Genomic DNA, 27,922 nt, shown 5'->3' with positions numbered 1-27,922 from the left:
TGTGCTGTAAACTCACATTCCTAAACGCGGATTTTGTTGAAGTAGCCAGCAACCAGTACCCATGTCCCGGACCTCTTCACCCAGGGTTCTTGGAAAAGAGTATGAATTTGTGAAATTGCCCGCAAGTATTTTCATTGGCATTCTATTTATTTGTTGTCCTCTGAAGCTAAAGTACATTGTTCTGTATGTGGAAAAAGGAAATGGACTAACCGTTCTACCATCAGTGACGTGCACGAGAAAGCTGTAGAAATCCTCCGTCTCGTAGTCAAGTTGTTGTCTGAGGATTATGTCCCCAGCTGAGTTCACACTGAACATTCCCGGGTGCACAGTGTCTTTAAGCCAGAATCGCAGTCTCTGTAAAGGATTAAGGCAGCAGTCAATTTGAAATACATCGCTACATTCTATTATTAATACATATATATTTGAATATGGAAAGCAGTAGGTTTGAAAGGTTATTTCTGGATCTTCTTTATATTATTTTGTCTTTGAAAAAACTGCACTGACCACTTTTATGTTCACAGATAGTTTTGGCTTACTGTTGCGTACTTTTCTCTTGGAGTCCATCACTTTAGCCCATCACCACAAATGGGTAATGTGATCGCAAACTAGAGGTCGCTTTAACCTGTGGTAAACATTTATTTAACAAAAAATGCAGTTACATTTGATGCTATCTTACCTTGCACATAAATGTTGCTACATTTTTACATAGTGCGGATCTTAGGGTAAACGCCTGTGATATTTCTAAACAGGTTTTACTAATTAATCTGTCTAAAGAAGTTGCAAGTAGGAACAGAATTGTTAAATATGACTTAGGACGGTTTGGTTTATATCCTGCTGTTTGAATGCTTTCACCTTGTCCCGAGGTTTGTTAGTGACGACGGTGAGTAGAATGCTGTTCACAGGAGCATTCTCCAGGACACTGATGAGATAGTTCTTCTGTAGGAACTGTAGTTCTCTCGGAACTGATCCTGCTCGACTCACTGTCAGTGTGGCCAGAGCGTATCTGTCTTGGTTGTCGTACTGTGTAGCCTAAAACACAGGGAATATCTCTACATCAGTGCAGTCAAAGGGCAACTCTATAAACATTGTAGACCATAACAGGACATTTGAATCTCTTAACTGAAACACGTATGTCCTCTGCAAACGCACATGTTATATTCTGACATCAACACACATTTCGACACTGAACTAATTAAGAAGAAACACGCCCAGAAGGAGTAGTCTGTTGTTTCTGTACATGATCCTTGTATTTACGTTTCCAGTTCTGACATTTACAATTGTTTACTTGGGAAAATAAAGAACTGAAAAAATCACAAATGAGTTCTGCCATTGAACCGTGGCTTTGCATGGTATGTAGTTAATAGAAGCACGCCATTCCGGACTTTTATTTTAATAAATTCTTTGTATTTATCAATATATTTAGAATGGAAAGCGGTATGTGTGTTCGGTAAATATTAATCAGCAAGTAAGGCAACTAGGTCCTACATTTCACGCAAAGCTGAGCCAGTAAATAGCCTAAATAAATGTTTTATCTTAAACGAATCAATCATATAATTGAAAATCATCTGGAAAAATTAACTCGAAAATGCAGGATATATCGAACATGGCATCCACCAGTTTTGGTACTAAACGTAGCAAAATGCTCTATATTACCATCAATGCTTCCCTTTTGGCACATGACATCTCTCCTTGATACATTACTTCCTTACCCTGACAACAAGTGTTGCTGGCTGTGTGAGGTCGTCATCTGGAATGGATCTCTTAATGGTCACGTGACCGGAGTTTCGGTCTATATCGAAATATCTGTAGTCAGTTCCTTCTGTAAAGAAACAAAGCTTCAAGGAAATGGAATCGGTATCAGTTAGTCATGCACACTGTTTTGTGAACTCCAGGAAATCACAAGGACATACCGGCCTATTAGCTTAATTACGTATTGAAGCGTATGCTTCTAAAAGGAGAACTTTGCTATTCACTTCATTTCGATATTACTACACAAAATTTGGATTCTATAATAATCAAAATCTGTCAACAGAGAAGAACTGACGGACTAACACATTAGTAGAAACTGCAGTGTTTTAAGAATACTCACATTTCAGTGAAAAGCCTCTGTAAACGAAATTAAAAAAAAAACTCGATTTTGGGGGACTGCAAAAGAATATATTTCCAATCGAGGAACAATTCATTTATAAAATAGGTTCGTGCGAATAAAGAGAACGTTTAATATGAAATTTCTGGCCAGAAGAGATAACTGGCTCGTGTGATGAACTTTTGACGTTAAGTGCCATGACGAAATCTCCTCTTGTAGCAACTGAAGTCATGAAGTGAGGGTCTTGATGAAATAATGGCGGTGTTTAAAATGTATATATATATATATATATAAATCGATATGATATCGGTAAAGTGTTTGGTGTCTTCATGGGTTAGGCTTATTGATATATCGTGCGACTGCTTTAGTGGCTTCCTTAATATCAACTCACCCGAATTGAATGAGTAATATATGTCAGCATTGATCCCAAGGTCCTGATCATAGGCCGCAATTTCTCGAGGCTGTATCAGCAGGCGTGTCTCCTAGAACATCAGAACCTCAGGATAATACCGCTGGAACACTTCGCGGTTATAACTGGAATAAACAATAGCCCTACGGCGCTAATATTGCTATAGACACTTGAAGTGCTATCCGGCTTTCTACTGCATAATTTTGCTTCAATGATTGATAAGTGTAGAATTACCCTGACATAAATAAAAGTTAGACCTATGAGGTCTACCTTTTATTTATGTCAGGGTTTATTATTATACAAATTAATGTTCATACTATTTTATTTGTTAAGGAAATGAACTACAGTATTGTTATGTATGTATATTTCAGATTTAGTTAAATGTTTATAGCCTACGATACAGTAATCACGTTATATCTACCCTGATGATGGAGGTAGAGGCAGTCTCTGAAACTCTGGATTATAAATCCATACTTACACAACTGATCGGGCGAGAAAAATTACGTCATTCGAACGGCGACGAGAAAAATAGCCTTAGTATGTTAGTAAGTAGCTACGCTAAAGAATTATCGACTGCAATAGGTCTATGGCCAAATACGTTCCAGAAAGAAAGTGGTTCTTAAATACTGGGTTCATTCATTTATTGCCTTACGAAGACAGGGGTCGAAGCCACTGTTCTCTTTCCGTCTTACCTGCAAAGGGTTGTCGGGAAGGATTGCTGTGTATCGATCGTCGTAAAATCTCGGATTCTGATCGTCGGCGTCGATCACATTAACATACAGAACTGTGTCCGATCTCTGAGGCGGGGATCCTTGATCCTGCGAATTGCACCACTTTATTTAATGACACGACAATGATCTGAAAACACTGAACAGAGTCCGTTTTAAACAACCGATGTCGCTCAGCTGGACAAGAACGTTCACTCCTTTATGAAACCTGGAGGTTCATATGAATTTGCCACTGGGCCTTATCCTAAGTCAGTTGAATAGGTCCCACAGCCTCATCTCTGTTTATCCAATATCTATTTTAATATTATCCTTCAATTTGCTCCCACGTTCCCCTAGTATTAAACTCCGCTTATATTCTGCGACTAAGATTTAGTATGCATTTCTTTTTTACCCCCAAGCATGCTTCATGTCCTTCCCATCTCTTTCTCTTTGATTTAATCACGCTAGTAATGTTTGGTAAAGAGTCGAATTCATCAAGTTCTTCATCATTGCTCCAGATATTTTCATCAGTACTCTGTTCTCACACTCTGATTTCTTTCTTGTGGGGTGAAAGACCTAATTTTGCGTCCATCTAAAATAACGGGTAAGATTATAGCGTTTAGGTTTTTATACGACGACAATACTGTGTTAATTCCAGAATAAAATACGGTTTTATGACACCAGTAATCAGTGAAACACAAATTAAGTGCCAGTACAATTGAATTGCTTCCGAGAGAGAGAGAGAGAAAAGAGAAAGTGGGGGAGTAGCGATAGGCACTACTGTTATAAATTGGGGGGGGGGGGGGGTAAAATTGGTTTGAGGCTACGAAGGTTCCCAGGAAGTGCTCACTCGTCCTTCTGGTATGGATAGGTTTAGTAAGGGCAAGGGATTTAGGAGACAGGATGAGGTAAGGAATGGAGAGGGGGAAGTTGATTAGGGAATTGCTTCCTTAAACAGCGTTCTTACCTGTGCTCTGATGGCGATAGAGAAATTGGACAGAGTCTCATAATCGAGCGGCTTTCTGAGAAGCAAGGTGCCTTCCAGACCGTTCACGAACACGAAATAATCCTGCACAGAACACATGTCAAGTGTGACGCTCGCAAAGAAATGTTCAAATACAATGTTAGACCACCTTAAACAGTCCATAACAATTGACGTAATATGACAAAAACATCTAGTTTCTTAACGCTTTAAAGCACAGCGGTAACTTATACGAGACGATGCACTACCTACTTCATAAAACTTTATAACTGTGCATTTTGCTTATAGATTTCGTTCCCATAGTTGTAGGCCTATTTTGTAGGATTCTTATAATACGTATCTGTCGTATTCCTAAACAGCAGTAGCCTGATGATCGTAATGGAGATTGGCTTTCTTTAAGTCGAAATGTCCGCTTCCCTTTATGAGATTTGTGGTTCTCACAGCGGTAAAAATGTTGATCTTCTTCTAGGTTCTGGCGCCTGTGTTCTTGAAGGCAGATACCGGCGTTTCGGAGGAGCATACTGTCTCCCTATTGATCCAGGTCATATCTTCCTCATTAATCGACTATGAAAGGTCAGTTACCCCTAACCTAGCATTTCTGACCCCACACAAACTGTCCACCTCCTAACAATCCCACTTTAGTCCTGAGGACGGAGACAGAATGTTTCCCCGAAACGTCAGTATCCACCCACACGGCGTTACAACACAGAAGACCAACTTCTTCTTCTTTCCATGTTCCATGGTACTTACTTTACACCTCGATTTAAAATTCACAGGGGTGGTTGCTATGCTTAAAAAAGGCCATATTTCCAGAGGTCACCCTTTTCCCATGGCTTATTCGAGTCTGAAAGTGTCGATGATCCACTTAGAAGGTAATAAATTGAGCTGTACTTCCTGTGTCTTCAGCGAAGCAGCCAACTCACCGCATGTGGTCCTGGTAACACAGAGTACTGAACCGTAGAATAAGGTCCTTGCTGATCGGCGTCGACGGCCCGCACACCTTGGAGGACCCGCGTGCCCACTACCGTCACCTGTAATGAAACAGATGTGCAACACTTAATAATTAACCGCCTGAAAATGGCATATACAAATAGTTTTGTGCAAAGAAGAATGCAGCGAAACTCTTCAATTTGTCATTCCTTCTACCGTGAAACGTCCAAAAATTCACATTTTAATCTTTTACATAAAATAATCTCTTACAGTAGTGTAGTTTCAGAATAGCTTTCTACAGCGTTATTTCAATTTTGTTTATTTAACGATGCCGGCAGTACCTTAGACTATGTAACAACCAGATTTTGTAAGGGGAAAAGCGATCTATATCTACCGCGTATCGTCGCCAGGCTGTAGTAGAATTCTCTAAGCAATCATTGTGAGGTGTCACGGGGGTAAATAATAGAACGTTTTAGAAGGGAAATGTGTATTTGTTTGTTAACATATTACTTTCTACACGTTAATACTAAAAACAAAGTATTCTATTACCACACTTCATCCATGGTTATCTTCACATATTGTAGACAAAGAAAATAAATATTCCTTTTTTATGTCACGTCATCAGCAGTCTCAGCTTGACACTTGATGCGTGATTTTGGACAAACCCAAGCGCAGTCACAAGGCAGGAATAGAAAGTGTTCAAAATGAAAAGTATTTGTAATTCTTGCAAGTCTTGACTTTCTTTTCATAAGAAATTCGGCATTGCTTCTAAAGTAATAACTGTGGAAAAAAGTTTTTTGGTATAAAGAAACCTCATACCTATTATTAATACTACATTTTATTCGCTTTAATTTTCCACTGCAATTATGAAAAGAAACTGACAGAAAATCAAAACTGGCATTACATGTTTAATAACTTTATTAATACCTAAGACCTGAGACCCTGTGTGACGCAATGTGCAGAGTCTTAGGTAACTCGAAGCTCACATACTAGCATGCACACAAGCACGTTTTCCATACATACCTCTGAGATGTTGAGAACATACGGAGCGTTTATGAACTGTGGCGCATTGTCGTTTGCATCCGTTACTCGAATGTTCACAGGAATCACGAATCCCTGTGACAGAGAAACATCTCGTAAGTCGGTCAGGACTACGCATTACCCAGCAACTTGGTGTTCAGCTCAACTATGGGCGAGTTTAATTATGAATGAATGAAATGTGCGATGATGTTACGTTAAAACAGTATTTATGATTATACTACCCGTGATTTCAAATATGTGCTTTTAAAAATAAAATAGGAGAACGCCCATAAAATATAATTGATTTTGTCACAAGTTTCTCAGCTTTACCGAAGACTGGCATCATTCTATGAATAATGACACTTTTTTTTGCGACTGGGCAGTATTTTTGATATCTTGGAGGATGTGACGTGTGGATCTTTCCTACCTTGAGCCAGATGTCTGAAAAAACTCGAGCAAATCTTCTTCTCAGCAAAGAGAGAGGAATAAGGTGAACGGACTGATAGTTGTGTTCGCGACGAAGTTGTTTTGTAATTCGTAGGATGATAATTGTTTTATTTTAGAATTGTTAACGAAATGATCCAGTGAAAATTTAAAATTAGGCCTAAATCTCGTTTGTCATCTTCGAACATTTGAACTAGGCCTGTAAATTGCAAATCAGTTTGGAATAAGACACAAATAAAATTTCATTTCGCCGGATTACATTACAGCCATTGTGCCTGTAGTAAGATTAAACTGTTGATGACACAGGACGACTACTTAACGATATAATGATGGGAAACTGTGTTACAACGGTCATACGTTCTGTAAGACAAAGGCACTGTATCTCTTCTCTTGTATAACTGAGTATGTACTGCTTATGCTTGTAAAATATTTAGATCGTGCTCCGATGTTACTCAAAGTCTTGAGATAAATCTACAAGATAAGTCCCGACACAGTTAACACGTGGTAGGAGATTCATGGGAAGTAATTCTAGGGTTTAATACTGCGGGCATAGCGGCAAACACATATTTCGTGCTCTAGTTGAAAAGATTATGTGGCAGTTCAGAGAGAAGAAGTGTTCTCACCGGGTCCGCAGTCCTCTTCCTGTCGCAGATCACATTCACGTACACAGAAGAGGGACCGTCCACACCCTGTACAAAGAAGACGTGCTCTGTATTGAAACAAAGAAATGTTCAACATAACCCCTTCCAATCTGACCTCTAGCATTTCCTGTACGTATCCACCTCTATCACCACCACCACCCGTAGGAAGACTTTTAAAAGAGCCTGAAGTGGCTCCTCTATTATTCACATCCTGTGTCCGACGTCTTGAACAGATTGGTGGGAAAATTGCGATTGGGGAGTTTAGTATTTTATAAACTATTATTAAAATGACACACTCAAAAAGTATGAGGTGAGGACACGTGTGACACAAATGGGCATACAAATGTTTACAATTTGATGGTAAAACTTGAAGAAAGAGTTTACTGGGGAGACCTAAGTGTGGATGAATGGAAAATTAACATAATATGGTATGAGAGTAAGGACTTAATTTATTTATTTATTTATTATTGACTGCAAATGGGTTTATACCCGGTGGCAGTGTCCTACAATAACATACAAAACAATGAGACAGAACAGAACAATGAGATACATCAACACAATGAGACAGAACAAAACAATAAACAAAAGGACACAACAAAAACAATAAGACACAATAAACAATGAGATACATCAACACAAAGACAGAACAAAACAATAAACAAAAGGACACAACAAAAACAATATGACACCCAAACAATGGGATACATCAACACAATGAGACACAACAAAACAATAAACAAAGGACACAACAAAAACAATAAGACACAATAAACAATGAGATACATCAACACAGAGACAGAACAAAACAATAAACAAAAGGACACAACAAAAACAATATGACACACAAACAATGGGATACATCAACACAATGAGACACAACAAAACAATAAACAAAGGACACAACAAAAACCATAAGACACAACATACAATGAGATACATCAACACAGAGACAGAACAAAACAATAAAAAAGGACACAACAAAAACAACACATCCCACTCAAAATCAACCAACTCATAAATTACAAAACCATCCAACCTCAAGTACTTAACTTAAAAAAAAGAACTTAATACCACCTAGACATAAGACAATAACTGTAATGTATTACAAACGTCATGAACTGATGCACTCACACAACAATACAATGAGACACAACAATACAACATACCACACTCAAAATAAAACATCTGACACACAATAAAAAAACACACATCCACTAATTAATCACAATACTTAAGAGTGGAATATAAAGTCCGCTCTCAGTACATGAAAATTTTATCCCAAAGAACTACAGCCCTTCATCACTTGGAGACTAAGACACTTCACTTCACTTATCACCATTTATTCCCAACTTAATAACCCTTAGCTTGTAACTACTTTTCTGACCCTCTTTCTAAAGGTGCCTAATTTACAGGGGAAAGACTCTAGCACGCCTGGAGGTAATTGGTTCCAGCTTCTTATGGTCCTATTTACAAAGGAATATTTGCCTACATCCGTTCTTTGTTTCCTAGTCCTAATTTTCCGAGTATGATCGTCCCTGCCCAGGTAGCATGGCTTTAATAATCTATCCTCTATCATTTTCCAAGCCCGGCCCCCCGTGTATGCTTTGAAAAGGGCGCACATTCGGGCTATCAATCTACGCTGTGCCAATGTTTCCCAACCAGATTCGTTCGTGAAATTAGCAAATTTAGCCGCTCTCTTCTGCACCCGATTTAGTGCTCTTACCTGTCCTTCCCTGTAAGGGTCCCAACACACAGCTCCATATTCAAGTATCGGTCTCACTAGCGACGTATAAGCTAAACGTTTCGTATTGTTATTTCCCTTTTTTAGTATACGCATTACGAAATGGAGAGCCTTCCATGCTTTAATTAGTGTATAATTCACATGATCTGCCCAGCTCAGATCACTGCGAATAAGTATTCCTAAGTACTTAAAGCTATTTGCCTCTGGAATTAATTGATCCCCAAAAAAGTAACTCAGCTTATCCTTCACCCTAGCTCTATTGAAGCTGACTGCTTTACTTTTACCTGGATTTATCTTCATTTCATTTTCTACCGCCCATTCCCATAATCTATTCATATCTGTCTGTAACTTATCAATGTCACTACTATCCATTATTTTCCTGTATACTATACAATCATCAGCGAAAAGCCGTATATTTGAATCAATGTTTTTCCAAATATCATTAACATAAGCTAGGAATAGCAAGGGACCTAATACGCTCCCTTGCGGCACTCCTGACGTTACCCTGACTTCATGAGATAGCTGTCCTTCCACTCTTACTCTTTGCGAACGTCCTAAGAGAAATTCCTTTACCCATAACACTACCCTCAAGTCCACACCGGTTGCAGCAATTTTTGTAATCAGCCTATCGTGTGGGACTAAATCGAATGCCTTTGAGAAATCTATTATAACCGCATCAGTCCTGATTCGGTTGGTTCAGGATAGGAGCCAGTGGCGAGTGCTGGTAAGCATGATTTTGAACATCTGGGTTACATACGGAAAATGCCTTAATGAATTTTACGACGAAAAGCTTTTCGATAAAAATTCTGCTTCATAGAACTGGTTATGCTGGAAATGAGATGTGCCTTTTTTGCAAGAATCTGCATAAGCTCATCATTATTTTTATGTTACGAGCCTTTCTTTTGGTTTAAGAGGATAGCTTATAAACAATACATTTTTGTTGTAATGAAAGGTTGAGTGGAATCTTGCTTTGCGAAAGAACGCCACGAATCAAGGCCAGTTACCTGCAAGTTTATTATCACTTACGCCAAGCTGTATTTTTATTAAAGAGTGTATTCGTCATCCTGTTCTGGGATTACAACAAGATTAACATACTTTAATGTGCCTTATGTTACATTTTTACACCTTCGGCGTTTACGATGTCGCCCTGTAAGAGAAGTGCATATTTCATGCTCGTAATGTCGAAACGCGGAGCTCGCCCACAGTAAGAACGGCCCTGACTGCTACATACTTGGCAGTGGTAACTCTCATTCCATCCTCTTCCTAGGAACCTGTTTTATTAACTTATTCTTCATCGTGTGCTTGCATTTCAAGCGGAATAAACCACACGAAATCCGAATACACAGCTGTTTGAAGCTCTGTCGTATTCCCTGTAATTTCGAGACACGTTGCTACCGAAACAGACATTATGTGTCGAATAACAGGAAATACTGTTTCTCTACGAATAGTAACACATATAATGATTCGGTTGACGTTTGATGACTTGGCTCACTATGGTTAATATTCGAGTGCATACATTTTACTTTTTGTTCTTTCCTAGTACGAATAACACAGAGAACTGAAGCATTTTCGTGTGTGCAGTATATGTGAATAGATGCAGCCCAGTAACTGCAAAGCGGACTCTTCCTGAACCCACATAGCTACAGAATCCTCTTAAACTGGAATGTTACCACAAGAACAATAGACCGTGCGAAATACAAACGCCAGCTTGTTTGAAGGATTTAAAGAACCAACCATCAGAATCTTGGTATATGAAACCACCTTCGTAAATTAATTTCTCCCGTAATGTTATAGTCCCTTGAGACATACCTCTTTGTCCAGACGTCGTGTGAGTGTCAGATTCTTCGTTCCTGGAACAATTCTCACCGGACTGTCCAATTCTTTTAATCTAAGGACGATGTTGCCACCGCGGTCACTGGGATCGCCGTAGATTCGTAACGTACCTGAGTCAAAATTTAAAATAACTTATACAAATTTGGGAAAATACTGATTTGTATTTCCTTTCGAGGAAATGAGCATACTACATTAGGGGAATGACATGTGACACTAAACCTTGGAACATTTAATTGACCACGGACACAACGTCCTGCAGTTTAGTTTTGGAAACTGTGTTATCAAAACGATGCATTTCTGCCTCGAATGTAGCTTGACTTAGGCTTCCTGCGACGAGAAATTACTTTAATAATGGTTACAGCTTACTACTTTTCAGATTCGTTTTATTATTTAGGCTAATGTGTGTATTATTTTCTACTTACCACAAGAAGAATTATGTTAGTGTAATGTCCCACATATAACTTATTATATACACTGACTTCAAAATCAAAGTATGGTATAAAATTGTTTTATTCTGCTCTGTATCTTTGCATCACATTGTTTCAATGGGAAGTGAGAAAATTATTGTAGCAGTTTTCCAAGTAGTTTCACTGTAAGTACTTTATTAGCCACTATGAAGCACTAAAAACTTTTCTATAGTTTTGTAATGAAAAAGTGACTCTTCTTTTTGACACAAATAAAGGTACATGCAGAAGTTTAAAAAAAATTGTTTCAGTTTGGTTTTACCTGAGTTAGTTCATTTAAGAAATGTCACTTCCTTTCTTTATCAACAGGAGATTTTGGTTATAAATCGCTTCGTTTTCTTTTGTCATCAATTTCGAAGTCCATTAGCAAATGGGGATTTATTCTCACGGTATAATATCTTAAATTTTCAGGACGTGAATAAACTTTTACCAGACTTTTAGCCATATCAGATTATTAATGTAAGATCGACTTTTCAGTGATAGTTTTTAAACCGTCCGCTTTCTGTGGTAATGTCCTGTAGTTGGAAAATCAGTGTAATTAACCCCTTCACGTTACGGTTTCCACATACAATGCGTAGACGTATCGAACTCAGAATCTCTGAACTATACGTAAAATACCTAACCGGAGCTAACTCCCGTGGTAATCAATTTATAAAAATCTGCTTCCAAAATTCACAGTAATTACGAGGTGGTTAATTGGAAAACTGTCGTGATAATTTTCACAAATTTAAATGTCACAAAAGGGTCCAAAGATAAAGAACAGAGCAATGCTATGCTGTATTTTGATTTTTAACATGAACATGCATAGTAAGCTATACGTGGGACATGTAAGTAATATAAGTTTTCTGTAAGGAAGTAGAGAAAGCATACGTAAGCAGTAGCTTGATTAATGAAACGAATCAGGAAAGTGAAACTGTAACTTGTGTCAGGGGGTTTCTGTACCCACCGCTAACTTCGTGTTAGGTGCCACATCATACGGCGCGCAGCAAATGCATGTAGCTTCTTTTGAGCATCGTGTCGCTTGGCACAGTGGTTAGTGACGCAGATGTGCGTTCATTCCGAATATAATGTAGATTCTCTTCAACTCCTTATGAATGCGAGTTGGATTTCAAGCCAGGACCGTTGGTTGGATAATCAATTGTTCGAATGTAACAAGTAAGTTATATATGGGACGTGAAGTAATTCCATTAATATATGTATTTCACGTGCGCATTAATGTCAAGTCCAGTTCCCTCGCTGCATTTATTTCTACAATCTTCACGCATAGTTCACAGATATAGTTATTATCACAAATATGACAAAATGTCATCAAATCATTTTAGGTTTAGTACTAAGTTGTTTGAACGTACCGATCTCAGCTCCTACAGGCTGGTCTTCGCTAACAAAGAAACTCTCCGCTGAACCCCCGTTCTGCAGGAAACACCGGTTGTCGGGGACTGAAACCAAAAGAGCAGCCATTGTAAATCATAATGCTGTCCATATCACAATCACGAATATAGAAAACTCGGTGGCGTTGTGAGTTAACAGATTCTGAAAGTAGGGGAGAAGTACACATCCCGCATCATGAATTTAACGTAAGTAACACATATTAGACAACATTAACATAGCGATACCTAAAACCTCACCTAGCCCATCATAACATAACAAACCTAACCTAACCCAACCTAACCTGACGTAAACAAACCCAACCCAACTTAAACCTTCGACAGGTATTGTTGTGACCTTGACATAGGCCTGACCCAATCTTGATATGAGAATGGGCATTTGGAAACCTACAGCTCGACAGAAGTAAGCATGAGAGAAAATTGCTTGAAAAATTACCTTGCAATCGTCTGCAAATTTTAAGCCCTCTATTAGGCAAAACCTTGGGCTGATATTGGTATGATCATGACATGACATTGACCAAACTTCACACGAGTATCACTATTCAGAGACGTACAGTTAGGCAGAAATAAGCCTTAGAATAAATGACCTTTAAAATAAACGTAGTTCGGTTATTATGCTGAGAAAGGAATTTAACCTCAGCGGGCTAAAAGGCAATCGAAAGATTTTCGTGATTTTACTCATTATTTTCAGGCGAATGCTCTCTTTCAAAATCGCAGTTATGTTCGGCATTCGCTGTTATTTGAACTAGTTATAATTCGATGCTGGATAAGTTCTGCAAGCGAAAGAACTTTGTTAAACACCCGAAGAGGACTTTTCGGAATTTATGAACGACGGTAAAATTCCCGTATTTTTATCAGTAAGCGTGTGAAGTATGCTTACCACTTACAATGGGTTGTGGTCCATTATTAGTTTATTGAAATAGGGCAATACATTTTCAAAATGACTTATATAAGTTATACTCTTGTGTTACAATTTGATACCCAAGAAGCAAAATTATATTAACACCTTGTCTCAATTAATGAACAAACTCCACTGATAGAAGTCCTTGGGAAACGAATAGTGGCTCGGATAGTCAAGACATTTCCCTTCATTTATGGAACGTGAAGGTTCATTACCAGAGCCAATAATTCACTGCCTTTCGCGGTGAAGCGTGACTCCAATAATCCCTTGATAATCTACTCTGAAGCTTAAGATTTGAGGTTTTCACAGCTATGAGTATGAACATTTCTGTCTTCTGGGTTGTTGCGCTGTGTAGTCTGGTCGATGTTTACCAACGTTTCAGAGGTCATACTGCCTCCGTCATCAGGGCTATGAGTATGAAGATTTCTGTCTTCTGGGTTGTTGCGCTGTGTAGTATGAATCGCCCTGATGACGGAGGCAGTATGACCTCTGAAACGTTGGTTAACATCGACCAGACTACACAGCGCAACAACCCAGAAGACAGAAATCTTCATATTCTGAAACGATTCGTGATTTTTCTTAGTTTTTCCAGAAGAGTGACGGTGTCAATCACTCTTGCTTGATTCAGTTCCTATAACAACATAATACGCTGTCCAGCATAGCTCAGCATGTAATTTGTGTGTCAGTGTAAGCGATGTCCCTCTTCTCATGCATTTATTTGAATTAAGTAAACAAGGTCACTGGTCACGCACCTTTCTATGAAGAAGCTTAGTATTTATCTTCCCATGTAACTACATTCCGCATGGTCAGTTCGTTTCTTTCACGGCAACCGTTAGGCTATGACGACGATTAAGTCGGAACCGAAGGAACGGAGAATTCTATGTCCATTCCGTTCCACATGTTTGATTTGTTTCCGGCCTCTTTCTCTGCAGCTGTTGTTCTCCGTGAGATTCGCTACATCGGGTACAGTGGAACAGAACTCAACAAGACAGGTCTCAGTTTTGTTAAGCTGCATGTAGCATGCACTCTGTGCCTAATGAAATGCAGTCGTCATTGTACAAGCGAACTATACAAGTGACTTCGTTCTCCTCGAGCTGCGCTGTTCTGGGTAATATAGGCTAAATACGATCAAGGAATCCTAGACTTTCTCACAAAAGCAGGATTTGTTTGAGCAACCGATATTTTGTTGACCCAGTTACCAAATTTAAGGAACAATCATTAACATGGGTATTTTATTATTTTTCATGTTTCCTCTAATCCTTGAGATCCTTTGTCCAACTACGAACTTGAAACTGTGGTATGAACTAACAACATCTGCTGTAATTGAAATTCTGGGTGGACTCGGTTCGAATCTCGATTGGACTACCAACTAACATGGTTGTTTTCTTGCTTTTACTCAGACAACCATTTCATTTTTTTACTTCCGATCGCACGTCAGACGTGTTATCTTTATGTTAACTTCTGAGGTTTAGCTGTGCAATAGATTTGAGCTGGTGTTGTGCCAGTGAAATCCTGCAATGTAAATTCCCTTGTACTGCTGTTTCAGGTAAGTCGTAACTTGATCTGTTTATGACGACAACCGGATTTTCGCTGGAGTGTAATTAATACCTTGAGAGCTTGTTTCCCTCCCGGAATGCCGTTATCCGCTGACTCGGTGTTTGACTCAGTTTCCGTTTATACCAGGTTGTTTTTGCTACGTGTCGTGTTCCCATGTAAGCACCCTTGTGTCAAACCTACAGTTCGGCACTCAGAGTCCCTGCTCAGCCATTGATTAAGACGAAATAATTGTGTCGCAAGGAGTCGTGCTTCTTCGTTTTAAGTCATACCTGGCAGATATTAAAACTCACAAATCTATTGCTGAGCTATATCGTCTTTCTGAATTCACAGTTCGGCGGTAAGACTTTTGGTTGTTGAGTTTCAAGCAAAGTGAGAACGTTTTTCGCTTTACATCATTTACGTTTTTTTTCTGGGGTGTTCTAGAAAAGCTGACAGTGATACAAACACTTATCTTGCGAAGTACGTAAATTTAACCTCCAACACTTTCTGCGTGTTTAACTATTTAAATCACAGGCAAGGACTTCAAGGTAAAGTTTAGCGAAGTTTCCTGTACAGAAATAACCTGTGACCTCTCTCAGTATCAGATACGCTATTTCTTTAAATTTCTGTCTTGTTATATTTTCTGAGCCTTCTTCAGTTCTTCTTTAGTGGCATCTCCAGTTATGAGCTTCTTTATCCAATAATTTCTCGACTGGCGTCGAATCCGAAATTTGACAGAAAATAGTACATTTTCATGAAGCTATTGGTAAAAGCAGGATGCTGCTATTGATCTTAAGAAGACAGATCGTGAGGGTGGTACTGGTTCAGGAACATTTCAAATAGCGGGCTTTCATGTTATCGTACTTCAATCGTAAGCCACTTTAATGTTAGTTGCTAGGAAAATGAATTGACGTAAATGTAAAGTATTGATAAAGGTTTCACATTAATTATAAGTTTTAGATAAAACAACCCTCTGCTATAAAAATACGAACACATCTGAGTATGAAGTTATATAGAAGAACACGCATAGTTTGGTACTTTTAATAATGTGTGACGATCTAGCTGATGCAGCACTATTAAGATTTTCCGATCACAGTGGCCATTCGGTCTGGGGCGTGGGCCTTGATCACTCGGACATTGGGTCCGAATCCCACTCAAGGCATGAATGTTTGTCCGCGTCTTTTGGTGGTGTGTTATTCTGTACAGGTAGAGGCCTTGAGACGGACTGATCACTCGCCCAAGGAGTCCTACCAAATGTCTAAACACATTAAGAACCTCCCAGGTGTGAGGAGGCGAAGATCCTTCAAGAACTGTGAGTTAGTGATGATGATAATAATCATTAACATTTATGTGCTGCAGGCTGTAGGTTAAGCATTTCGTCCGGATAGGGTCTATACTCTGGCGCGGGAGATTGGGGGGGGGGGGAGGGGTAGTAACGGCAGCACCTGAAGGAGTCTTGGGGTAGCAGATGTGGAAATTGCCAATAAGGACTCTTCTCTCTACAACTTGTTCTCCCCTTCCACCTTTCAGACCCGCGTAGAAGAAGACACAAACAAACAAAAATTCGTATTTTTCATTTGATATTTTGTTGTTCAGGTTTGCAAGAGTATAATTTGATTCCGACAGCAACTTGCTGTTTAGGTGAACTCTTGTTCTGTAGGACTGACGCAAGTGTTCGAGTGCTCCGCCCCCCAGTAAGCACGGCAACCTGGATTCCTCTCGGTCGTGACCCAAGAGATGTGGGCCGACCGACTGTCCCGCCGTTGCCCCATACTGCGGTAACCAAATTAATTAACGTCCGGGTGTTGGCACAACGGGTATGAGGGTAACGTCTGGACCATGTGCCTCCTCAATATTTGTATAAAAGACAGCATGAAATAGCCGTGTTTTTTCCCCCTTGAGAACTCCTTAGTAACATCATTCGACTCTAGCAACTGAAGTTTTCATTGAAACTTCCATCAGAATGTATTTTTGTCTGCAACTCAGTGAATCGAATAACTGCAAAAAGTGGCATTACAGTAATGTAATGAGAAATTTTCTCTCCGTGCCTAAGATCAGGCTATGAATGCATACAGGGATCATATAAGTTCACGTTTCACAATCCTGTCCTGAATTTTAATTCGTTTAAACTTGAAATGCAGTAATTTGATAAAAAGAAAAAAATCCTCAGGCCTAAGCCTAATGCTTAGCCTACAGAAATAAAATAACTGAGTACGTGAAGCAGTATCTCTGTTGAAAGGCTAATATGTGTTCAGTTGGTTTTGATATTCAGCACCTTTTCATAAAGTGGTAAGTATGTCATTGTGTTCACATGTGCTCGCCATTGGATTTATTTACGCGTGTATTTAAAGCAGAGTGGTCTTCATTTTTTCTTCCCTTGAGCCAAGAATAGTTTTCTGGTTAGACCGATGGGCCAATACACCTCTCCTCACGACATTTTTTAATTAATAGCCCATTTCCTTTATAATTAAAATATTTATTTATTCAGAAATGACACATTACAAAATGATGTGCTCAAGAATAAATTTTATTGAATTACGCAGTCAACATTAGTAACTGACCTTGCATTAACTAACAAGAAATTAACATTTTCGCGGCCGTGGTCACAAGTGATCTCGGGCTGGATGTGGCCCTCCTGCTGTGGAGTAAAATATTTTCCCGGCGTGCAAATGCTTTAAGCTACATCCAACATAACCCACGGGACATAAGGAAACGAAACTTACTGTAATAGCACAAAACAGGATTTTCCTTTCAATTTAAATAGAAGAACAGAAAGAGTGGCTGGAGAACAGGAAGCTGAGAAGGTGGTCATGCACCGTGATTCCGGCGTGCTTTGGCAGGGGCTGCTTCAAGGGAAAGCTTGTCTGTTGACTCACATTCTTGCTAGTAACACAAGGCTCTTTGCAAAACTAAGTTTTGTTGACTACAAATCTACCACACAGATGCGAATGGGTGACCCAAGAATACAATGATTGATCCTTTGTAACTAGAAATTTCACAGTACTCTGCCCACGAATATTTTAAAACACTGGAATTCACAAGACTTGTATATGGACGTGATCTACATGCTAAATAGATGATGAATATTTTATATCTTGTAGTAGCAAAATTAAAACAGACGGAATTTGGGAAATGCTTGCTGCCATTCAGTTCAAATTATTCCGGTCCCCCATTTAGAAATCAAAATATTAAACCATTAGATTATTGTTGTTTTATATGGGCGTGAAATGTGGTCTCTCATCCCAAGGGAAAACACAAATTGAGGGCGTATAAAATAAATGTATGATGAAAATATGCAGATCTAATAGAAGAAATAACACGAAGGATATGCAAGTAAGTAAAGCTGTCCCACTATACGCCATGTAGGCGCTTGGGGATAGAGGAGATATTTTTATTTCTTTATTTAGTATTCTGTCTGACGACAGGTCCATATGAACAGGATCCTTCCATCCTTTTCTCGGACTGGGACCTGTTCATATACGTTCTTGGCAGATGATCCAGAAGTGGTTTGCCATTGCCTTCTTCTGTGTGTGTGAGTGGAGTAATTGTTGGGATGCCACGGAGAAACCGGGGAAGCTCCCGGAGGAAAACTCCGTGTTGCCTAGACGACGGCCTTGCCCTACACAAGTTATAAATTCGGGCACCCCGGGAATCGAACCCGAGACCCCAGGATTACAAGACCACCGTGGCTACTAGAGGAGATATATAGCTTCATAATTTGCATTGTTCGCCAAATAGTATTGGGATGATGAAATAAAGTAAGATTATGTTGGCGGGACAGAGGCCTATAATTACCGTAGATGAGAAAGACATACAGAGTTTTTGTCGGGGAATTTGTAGGGAAGAGGCCACCTGGAAGACCCAGGCAAAATTGGCAGGATAATATTAAAATTACATTACAGAATTAGGACATGATCTGTATTAAAATAGATGAGAATATAGTTCGGTGTCGGGCGTCTTTAAACGAGGCAGTGTAAGTTCAGGTCCCATAAGAGACCTGGAATTTCTCGGCCAGCTTCTCGACTGCTAGGTTCTTAAGGAGACGTGTGTTTCATGGAGTCTGAGTATGGGACGAGACAAACTGAACCTTTCATCTGGACTTTCGAGTAAAGTGCTAGGCAATTGTGTTGTTTATCTGAAGTTGGAGACATCGGTACGAATGTAATTATTTATTTAATTCGTTTATTAATTTCAAAAATTTGTAATGTTGTTATAGACAAAACAAATATTACTTGATATGTACGTTAGTATTCGAGCACTTAACCTAACCCCCCACGCCCCAGAGTAGTCAGGCATAGCCTACAAAAAACTCCCCTGTAAGTAAATATGTGATTATGCCGTGTATATTTTAAAATTTAAAGACTTTGTTAAATTAAAAAAAAACACGAAAGTAAATTTTTCTCCAGTTGTTCACATATTCGTTGAAACGCCTAAGAAGTTCCCCTTTAGGCGCTCCAGCCCGTGTCGACCAGAGAATCCTGAAAGTTGTCCAAACCTCCTTGAATGAAGGACAGAACAACTTATAAAATCGCAAATATCCATGTCCCTAACGGGTTTCGAACTTGTGATTCTCTATTTACAGTGGCCTTAGACCAGACAGCCACGAGGTTAGACGTACAAATAATTATTTCTACAAAAACATATTTTTGAACATCATTTGAGGTCTAACATAAATATGTTACCTGCACGCTTCGTAATTCCGTATGCTTTCAAAGCTCCTACAGATTGAACATGCAGTGAATTGGACTCCTTCACTTTATATGAAGTACAACACACAACAGGTGGTGTATAGGAGGTGGTTCTCGTCTTCATTGGTTGGACACGCGAGCGGTAGTAGCTGTTTCGTACCAAACGCCTCATCATGCGTGTACGTCGAGGGTCAAGAAGTCATGTGTCTTGCCCCAATTGCAGTCACGTTATGATGTGATGTATATTTTTACTTGAGCCAGTTTTCTTAAAAAGTTCGTAGCGTTTTTCGGTTAGCATAGAACGACAGTTCACTTGGCCGCTTATAGTCTGTGGCTTGTCCAGCAACTTATAAATTCGACAAAATTATCAGTTACTATCTACTTACTACATGTGGCTTCACAACTGATTGATCAGATGCCAAACTGGTTTCCGCTTTCCTTTCTGAGTGTCGGCGTCATCTCAATGTGTCTGCACTTTTCTGAAAGAACTAAGGAATTCCTTGAAAATCTTTACTGATGATAATCTGTAATCAGCTGAGATTTGAATCGGTTACGCCCGAACGTAATTCAGGCACATTGCCCCTTTTATAACCCGCTCGGTTTCGTGGCAGAAGTACCTGATCACATTCAAGAGTTCCACTGTGCATACGTAGCAGAAACTTATATCACTTAAACTTATCTCCTTTTCGTGTCGTTTCGTTCGAAATTTTATTTGTAAAGCTGTGTTGCATCTTGTTCCTAGTTCACTTCTACTTTATTTTTCATTCATTTTCCTACTTCATCTTTGGTTCCAGTCATCACTTTGTATTTTCAGGCAGCGGCAACGTCATTGTGTTGTGGGAACGTAACTTAATGAAATATGTTGCGAGAATCTGAGATGAATTGTTCAGAGAATCAAATCCCATGTATTTATATATTGAAGCATTTTCAAATTCTACCGTACTTGACCAATATCATATTCAAATCATCAATTTTCTATCTCATGATTTCCATTGCTAGACTAATGTATTAATGGTGATAATTCACGTTGTTTGTTCCAGATCCTCCATTTCGGCGAGTGTTGGAATGCAAACTAACTGTTCAGCTTATGTCTGACTGTTGTCTTATTTATGGCTTTCACTTCCGCTAAACAGTCGACACATCAATCAGTCCGTAAGGTAGGCCTGCACTTAGGTAAACCGTAAGATTTTCATAAACGCTTCTCATACGTGTCCGTTGTCTTTTTGTTAACGAAATTGTGCTTTTTAGGTTTTTTAATGATGTGACTTGTGACTATGTATTTATGCTTGATTAAGTGCGAAATTTATGCAGCTATTAAGTTACGGAGATAATTCATAGTAAGGGAACTGAAAAATACGATACCCAATAAATGGGTTATAAGCATTGTAAAACTGCATGGCTTGACTGGACCTTAGCTAATGGAGGTCTGTGATGTGGCCACGTACAAAACACTAAGTTTCTACACAAATAAAGAAACTGGAGTAGGTTTTGTGAACAAGGACACGTTCTTAGCAGAAAACATTAATAAAATGAACTAGACATTTCTAGTGCTATGTACGAGTTAGTATATCCTCGTTTATTTATCATTGGCAAAGGTATGTTTGTGTATCTTGTGTCAGAATCAGTATTTTAAAACAATCATACTCAGACTTGCTGTTGGATGCAAAATCAGTTAAGCCTATGAGTTTCAAAGTCTTTGTGTTCACTGCAGAGGCACTGCATTACTTTAAGATTTCGAGTAAAGTCTGTCTGTTAAAAATCGGTATTCGTTTTCAGCCTCCATTTCAGTTTCTCCTTCTCAAGTGATGTCAGTAATCACAAATTGAGTCGACTATTTAAACTGCAGAAGCACGATAAGTTCTGTCTGTGTTATGGTCAGAGTATTTGATGTGTCTTGCAATAGTAACTGTAATCGCGGACCAGAGTTTTCATGTCAGCCCATGCCGGTGGCACAAGTTCATGCTACTGATACTACGTCATGCTATTCTTGTTCCGCTCAGTCTTCTAGCGTGACTTAAATTTATTCTTCTTCCAGCCGAACAAACATGGAGCTCATAACCGAATCTGACAGAAATTAGTTCGCAGCGAAGTACACAGCCATCGCGTCTTGTAATCGATGAACGTGGCTTGGCGAAGTTGCCTCTGAATCCAAAGTCAGAACCTGAAATCCCACAAAGCAGCACTAGGTTGCCTTTGTCCGGGATTCTCTTGTTTCTACTGTTTCCCTCCAAAATAAGTAAGGTCCCTGATTCTATTAATGTCGCCTACAATATCCACAGTACCGAACAAAAGTAGATGGAATTGTGATTCGTTTAAATTGCAAACGGATATGGAGAGCGTGGGACGGCCACAAGGTTGTTAACAGGTCATGAATTAATCTCATTGTTAATTGCACTGTAAAGTAAAACGCACGATGTTTGAAGGAAGTAGAAACGATTAATGCTTCTAAATTGGACATAATCTGATTTGGAGTATTTTATTGTTTTATGATTTCGTAGCAGGAAGTACAAATAATGAATTCATAATTGAGATGTCCTGTCCTTCTGTTCGTCTGTCCGTTCGTTCATCTCACTTCTATTCAACGGATGTAAAAGAAGAATTTTGCGGTAGGTGTACTGATCCTGCACTCTGCATTGTCCCACCTCGTGGCTATGCTGACAGATCTGTCGTCGCTGACACCAAGAGTTAGGGATGTAAATTCGTGAAAGAATGCGTTTGGAAAGAACGTGTAGACATTAAAATCTGAATACAAGTTTCCACTCTTGGCGGAAGCAGGCACGCACGCGTAAATGAAACATGAATGTTAATTCAGCAAATATAATTTTACTGAGATTGGCATAACACGTGTATTGCAAAGCAATATACTTTTACTTTTCAGTTGAAGATTCCTTTCGGAATATCCCACGCGTTTCATCCGGTCCAGCAGATAATCTCATATGGGAGAAAATGGATATTTGTAAGTAGGTTATCTGCTATATCAATCACATGCTCTAGAGAAGGGAAATCGGGAATGGGGTGTGCCTTATTCGTCATTGCCACACGAAAACACACTCTCTTATACGTATTTTCACATACTCATCATCATCATTGGCGCTACATCCCAGGGTGGGTCTTGACTTGCTCATTCCCGGTATTATTATTTATGATATTGGATACTGGGTCACACGAATGGGGTACTGTGAATGTTGGCGTACTTGCAAGGAATAGAGTCGTTTTGAATCACAGATAAAGCCAAAAGCGAAAGACACTTATTTTCATGTTATATTAGAATTAAAACCATGAAAATACCGTGATGATTATTTCCTTTTATGTTTAAATGTATTTCTTGTATAAAACAGAAGCATAACTGGATGTCCTATTTGTTAGTCTCAGGTGTTTCGGGTCCGAAATTACTGAAAGTTTTTCGATTAAATTTAGTATTGGTTTTTACGCTATAAGTTACCGGGTGAATTTGATTTTGGCTCGTATCGGTAAAATATAAATATCGCTTGACGTTCAGTAGAATGTTATTGATTATTCTCGGTTCATCTCAAAAAAGAGCTGCTGTATAACACAGATGATACAACGCATTGATATCTGCAACTTATATTTGAAACGTTCTTTTAACGTGGCGAATTTTTAAGAATATACAAAGAAAAATAATTTCTGACTCTTCAAAACATGAATAGGTTTGCAGTAGACCCATCACATCTAATTTATAATCAGTATATTCACCGAATGAATGTCGTCTGGCGAGCAATATGTTATTACTGACGTTTTTTTTGTTTTAGTTTTCGAATTTTTGAGTAGTTTTTTATAGGCCCATATGCTGGATATGACTGCTACAGCTTTTTCGAATGAATGTCTCATTATCAGACTATCATGAGTTTTTCCACGTTAAAGAACCTTCCGCCCGCTTGCCAAACTTCTCCATTTAAACTTCAGCTGTGTAACGATTAGCGTGCAGCCAGTTCACAAATCACGTCTTGAGACTTGTTCAAAAACTTGCACATTTAGAAGGAAATACGTAAGTAATCACCGAGGAAATTAAAGCTAATGCAGTTTGATCATTTACAACTTTATAATCGATACTCCTTTTCTCGAACTTTAGTTTCATACCAAAGAAGTTTAATTATCTCGACTGCTGTAACTATGTTCGATCCTTGTATTATTTCAACTATTATATTTCAATTGAATGGGACTGTAGGCAGCTTCTACGAGTCGGTGCACACTATCAGCAGATAATCTTTGAGTTTCTGCACCTCAAAACACTCCCCTTTCTCCAAAATTATCTATTTAAACTTCAGCGCTGTTGCTGAGTGATGAATTTTGAAGGGAAGTGGTCATGAGCTATATAAATTATTATCCCAGTATTTCCTGATGGGACTGAGGTAAACGTTTGCAGAACCTCAATCGATATTGCTCAAGATACGAACCCGGAGGTAGAAAATACGAAGTGGAGGTACTAATCACTCTAACACGACGTTCGGTGTGTACGGTTTGCAGAGCATTTGAGTGATAGGAATGAACTAAAACACCTGCATTCATCAGTACAATCATCTGATCAGTCTGATTAGAATCCACTTTCCGTACTGACAGATTTGTCATGATAAATTAGCGTGTGGCTTACCACCTGGTTGCTTCTTCCTCAATATCAGTGTGTGTATATTGGTCTATATATACAGAAAGGAGAAAGTTCTGTGAGCAATCTGCCTCCTGCCACGTCAGAAGTATTTCTGGGTTACGTTGCCTACTCAAGCTTTCCAAATAAATTAATAGTTAGGATTATTATAGGTTATTAGAAAAAAGTTTCATATTTTAGGAGGATACTTCTGCGGAATATTTGTACTACATAATGACTGGCGAATCCTCTCTTAGAAGTCACGTCGTGTGGAAATCCGGTATTACTGAACAGCCCTAAAAAGCCCACCACAGTGGTTTGGTGGCATATTACTAGCCAGATCGGAGCATTCGCCACTGAACGTAATCAAAATAGATGGTCCCTTATACGGATTTAACTTCTGAAATTGTTTGAGCTCTGCCTGGCGCAAGTGACAGCTTCATACTAAAGCGAGAGAAGTAGCGTGATTTTTACACTGGTTTCCGGGTATTGCATTAAAAATAAGCGGAAAACATAGATCGAGGGTCTTCAAAAAGGAGTGCTGCAGAGAGTATTCGAGTCTAAGAGAGGATTGAGAGCACGTAGCCTAATGTTTTTATTTGTTTGTTAACAATTCTGAGTACAGGATATAATTTATGTATCATGTACATTATTTAATGATGTGTACCTTATCATATGTGTCTTTTAACGGCTTAGCCCATAATCCAAAACGATACATCGTCCTTGAAGCAAATAAACGCAAGTTTTGCATGAAATACGCCAAAAATACTTTGTTCTTTAACCAAAAGTTTCGAGTTATAAAATGTTTTATATGGGCTCATTTAACCGAACATTAATAAAAATTCTAGTTCTATCAAACGATTATATCTCAAGAAGTAACTAATTCAGTTGATTTCTTATGTGAATCGTGTTAGAAGAAAATTTTAGCTGTTGTCCAAGTTACATTTGATGCTTTAAAATCCATAATCCCATAAGCAGACACATTAAAAAGATCCAGATGTTTCGGTGGTAACATCTGAGGTTCTTTCACATGCTTTTTCGCTTGTTTTCGTCTAAGAACAAAATTCGTTGTAGAAGAACTTCTTTGTCATTCCGTGAAAGAGGTAATAAAGTGACAGGGTCAGTGTTGGTGAACCATCGCTACTTACGCTGTGAGTGCACTGCTTCATGTACGAGAGCAAACAAGAAGACGCTGAGGTACTTGCGACAGGCAGAGGCCATTGTCCTGTTGGTAGCTGCATGGGTTGGCCGTCTTCCAGCGTCACTGCCACCACCAGATCGCTGCCTTCGTCGTCGTCGTCTGAGAGCAATCAACAGATTAAAGCCAGTCACAATCAGTGGTGTTCTTACACAATAGACATTGTAACATAATAAGCATTACGCACATTCGAAAATCTCACCGCCCATGTACGCTACTGTGACGCACGTATACCAATTTGTTGTTGCGTGTTCAGACACGTTTACAGCTCATCGCATTATTTCTATCCTTTGTGGACGGCGTTAACATTAGTGTTTTTGTATGATTTGAGGTTTTCACAGCGATGAGTATGAAGATTTCTGTCTTCTGGGTTGTTTCGATGAATCGCCCTGATGACTGAGGCAGTATGATCTCTGAAACGTTGGTTAACATCGACCAGACTACACAGCGCAACAACCCAGAAGACAGAAATCTTCATACTCATCGCCCTGATGATGGAGGCAGTAAGATCTCTGAAACGTTGGTTAAAATCGACCAGACTACACAGCGCAACAACCCAGAAGACAGAAATCTTCATTGGTGTTCCTGCCGCACACCTCCATTTTCCGCACATCTTATTAATGTGATGCTTGGTCACGAACAGCTGTTATAACAGACAGTGATGAAGCTTATGACCATTCTTTGCGCGAACAGAGAATTTGTCACGGGATCAGACTGTACTAACACGTGTAGGGCCAGCTCTCATCTAGGGTGGATTACGTGCAGGGGGTGTTTTATTTTTGTGTAAGTGTAGGGGGCAGTGTTCATGCGGCGTTAACAGAGCTAGGCGAAATGTTTTCTGTTTGGTTAAGTGTAAGTTAAATTTTTCTGCAAGAGGGGGGGGGGGCTTAGATTAAGGCGTGAGGATGTGGACCGAATTCGCCTGGCTCAGGATTTGGTCCACTGACGGGTTCTTATGACGCGGTAATGAGCGTTCGGGTCTATCGATAGGTGGGACATTTCTTGGCAGATATACTACATCAGGTCCTCAAGATACTTGATTCGTTAGGGGTTGAAAGTGAAGGTGGTTTACTCATGAAGTTGGGCACCAATTCGTGGGCATCTGAAATGGTATAAAAGAAATCACTTGGCGAAGTATCGATGTATTATTCGTATCCTCTCTTACACACGTCGCAAAAGTTCGACGTGGCTGAAACATTCTGAGGATCTATAACCGGTTAAATGTTCGACTGTAGTTTCGCAGAAGAACTGTTTTGCGCTCCCTGTACAAATCGTATTATACACATAGAGCATGCCGCGAAATAACTGGACTGACAACTTTGAGGTATGGTAAAAAATCTTATGAATATTCATCTGGTGCTGTGTCTGTACAAACCACAAACAACATGGCCCACACTGAACATTTTGTTCAGGAAGTGCATTTCCAGTCGACCGAAAGTTTAACACATAAGTTTCTTGTGTTACACGAAAGTGGTTGCCCTTTCATCACAGGCGGTATTAGACCGTAGTCTACGTTAGATTTCAGATGCGTGTGTGTGGACCGTGGCCACTGTGTTTCAGTCCGTTGTTTGCTATGACTGTATTGGTGAACGCTACCAAGTCGCGCATACATCTGCACTGAAAGCTACTGCTCCATATACTTGCATTGAGAATCAGGGATTCAGGACATCAAGAAGCAAGCACCCCTGAAACGTCGGTAACCTTTCACCGTATTACACGGCGCAACATCACAGAAGATCTTGATTCCTTTCGATTTCTTATTACCGTTATCAGAATCGTTTTGTTTTTGGCAGGCAGATTCGCGTAGTAGAGTAAAATTCCGCTTAAAATTGACTGATATGAATTGTTGCTGATCATGTTACAAAAAAGAATGAACCGGCGACCATATATTTCAAGCGCTGGTAATAAAATACAAAAGGAATTATCTTCATGCCCTGAATCGTATTTTGACTTCTGTCCTGAGGAAACAGTTCGGAAACTTGTACTGTCAAACCTCGACGTTCTGTGCATATAATAACTCAGATCCTGAGAGAAAGTATGAGAGGAAGATGTTTCTGGGAAATTCAAACTCTAAACAGAAAAGGTTAGTTGTAAGTGAAAATATGACAAACACCGCTGACAAATCTATTAGCGGATATACCTGTAGATTATCCAGTATTGTGCATACCTCATTATAATCTTGTCAACCCAAGAGGTGTGGTGATCAGAATTACGTGACTTATTTGCAGAAGGTAGATGCAGAACACTTTTACTGTTTTCATATCGAAATCCATTTCTTCATCAGCAAAGACAATAGAACGTCCGGAACGGAGAGTGGAACAAACGTTATGTTGCTGAAGTGTTACAGTTTAGTGAGT

The 27,922-nt window shown here is 39.3% G+C and overlaps 2 protein-coding genes across 2 annotated transcripts in view; one reads left to right on the top strand and one right to left on the bottom strand.

The window, feature by feature from the left end:
- Positions 1-27,922, top strand: part of LOC110837569 (serine protease inhibitor 88Ea) — a 76,852-nt gene that overhangs the window by 6,830 nt on the left and 42,100 nt on the right. Inside the window, exon 2 of the mRNA XM_022079824.2 lies at positions 20,808-20,924. Within this exon, the coding sequence (XP_021935516.1) occupies positions 20,877-20,924 (48 nt within the window). The 5' untranslated portion in view covers positions 20,808-20,876. The remainder of the gene's footprint in view (positions 1-20,807; positions 20,925-27,922) is intronic.
- Cad96Cb (protocadherin Fat 4-like Cad96Ca) overlaps positions 1-27,922 on the bottom strand; it is a 40,047-nt gene that overhangs the window by 5,966 nt on the left and 6,159 nt on the right. Inside the window, exons 3-14 of the mRNA XM_022079823.2 lie at positions 25,516-25,667; positions 12,607-12,693; positions 10,770-10,903; positions 7,202-7,267; positions 6,138-6,230; positions 5,108-5,215; positions 4,170-4,271; positions 3,188-3,313; positions 2,478-2,568; positions 1,710-1,819; positions 853-1,029; positions 211-354 (exon numbers count right to left, since the gene is read on the bottom strand). Of these exons, the coding sequence (XP_021935515.2) occupies positions 211-354; positions 853-1,029; positions 1,710-1,819; positions 2,478-2,568; positions 3,188-3,313; positions 4,170-4,271; positions 5,108-5,215; positions 6,138-6,230; positions 7,202-7,267; positions 10,770-10,903; positions 12,607-12,693; positions 25,516-25,588 (1,311 nt within the window). The 5' untranslated portion in view covers positions 25,589-25,667. The remainder of the gene's footprint in view (positions 1-210; positions 355-852; positions 1,030-1,709; positions 1,820-2,477; positions 2,569-3,187; positions 3,314-4,169; positions 4,272-5,107; positions 5,216-6,137; positions 6,231-7,201; positions 7,268-10,769; positions 10,904-12,606; positions 12,694-25,515; positions 25,668-27,922) is intronic.

This window comes from Zootermopsis nevadensis, unplaced genomic scaffold (assembly GCF_977971745.1).
Source record: "Zootermopsis nevadensis isolate Lab colony 2312 unplaced genomic scaffold, Znev_1.0 Znev_ptg000013l, whole genome shotgun sequence".
Lineage (NCBI taxonomy): Eukaryota > Metazoa > Arthropoda > Insecta > Blattodea > Termopsidae > Zootermopsis > Zootermopsis nevadensis.
The sequence above is the reverse complement of the archived record's forward strand: the minus strand, read 5'-3'. Positions and strand labels throughout refer to the sequence as shown.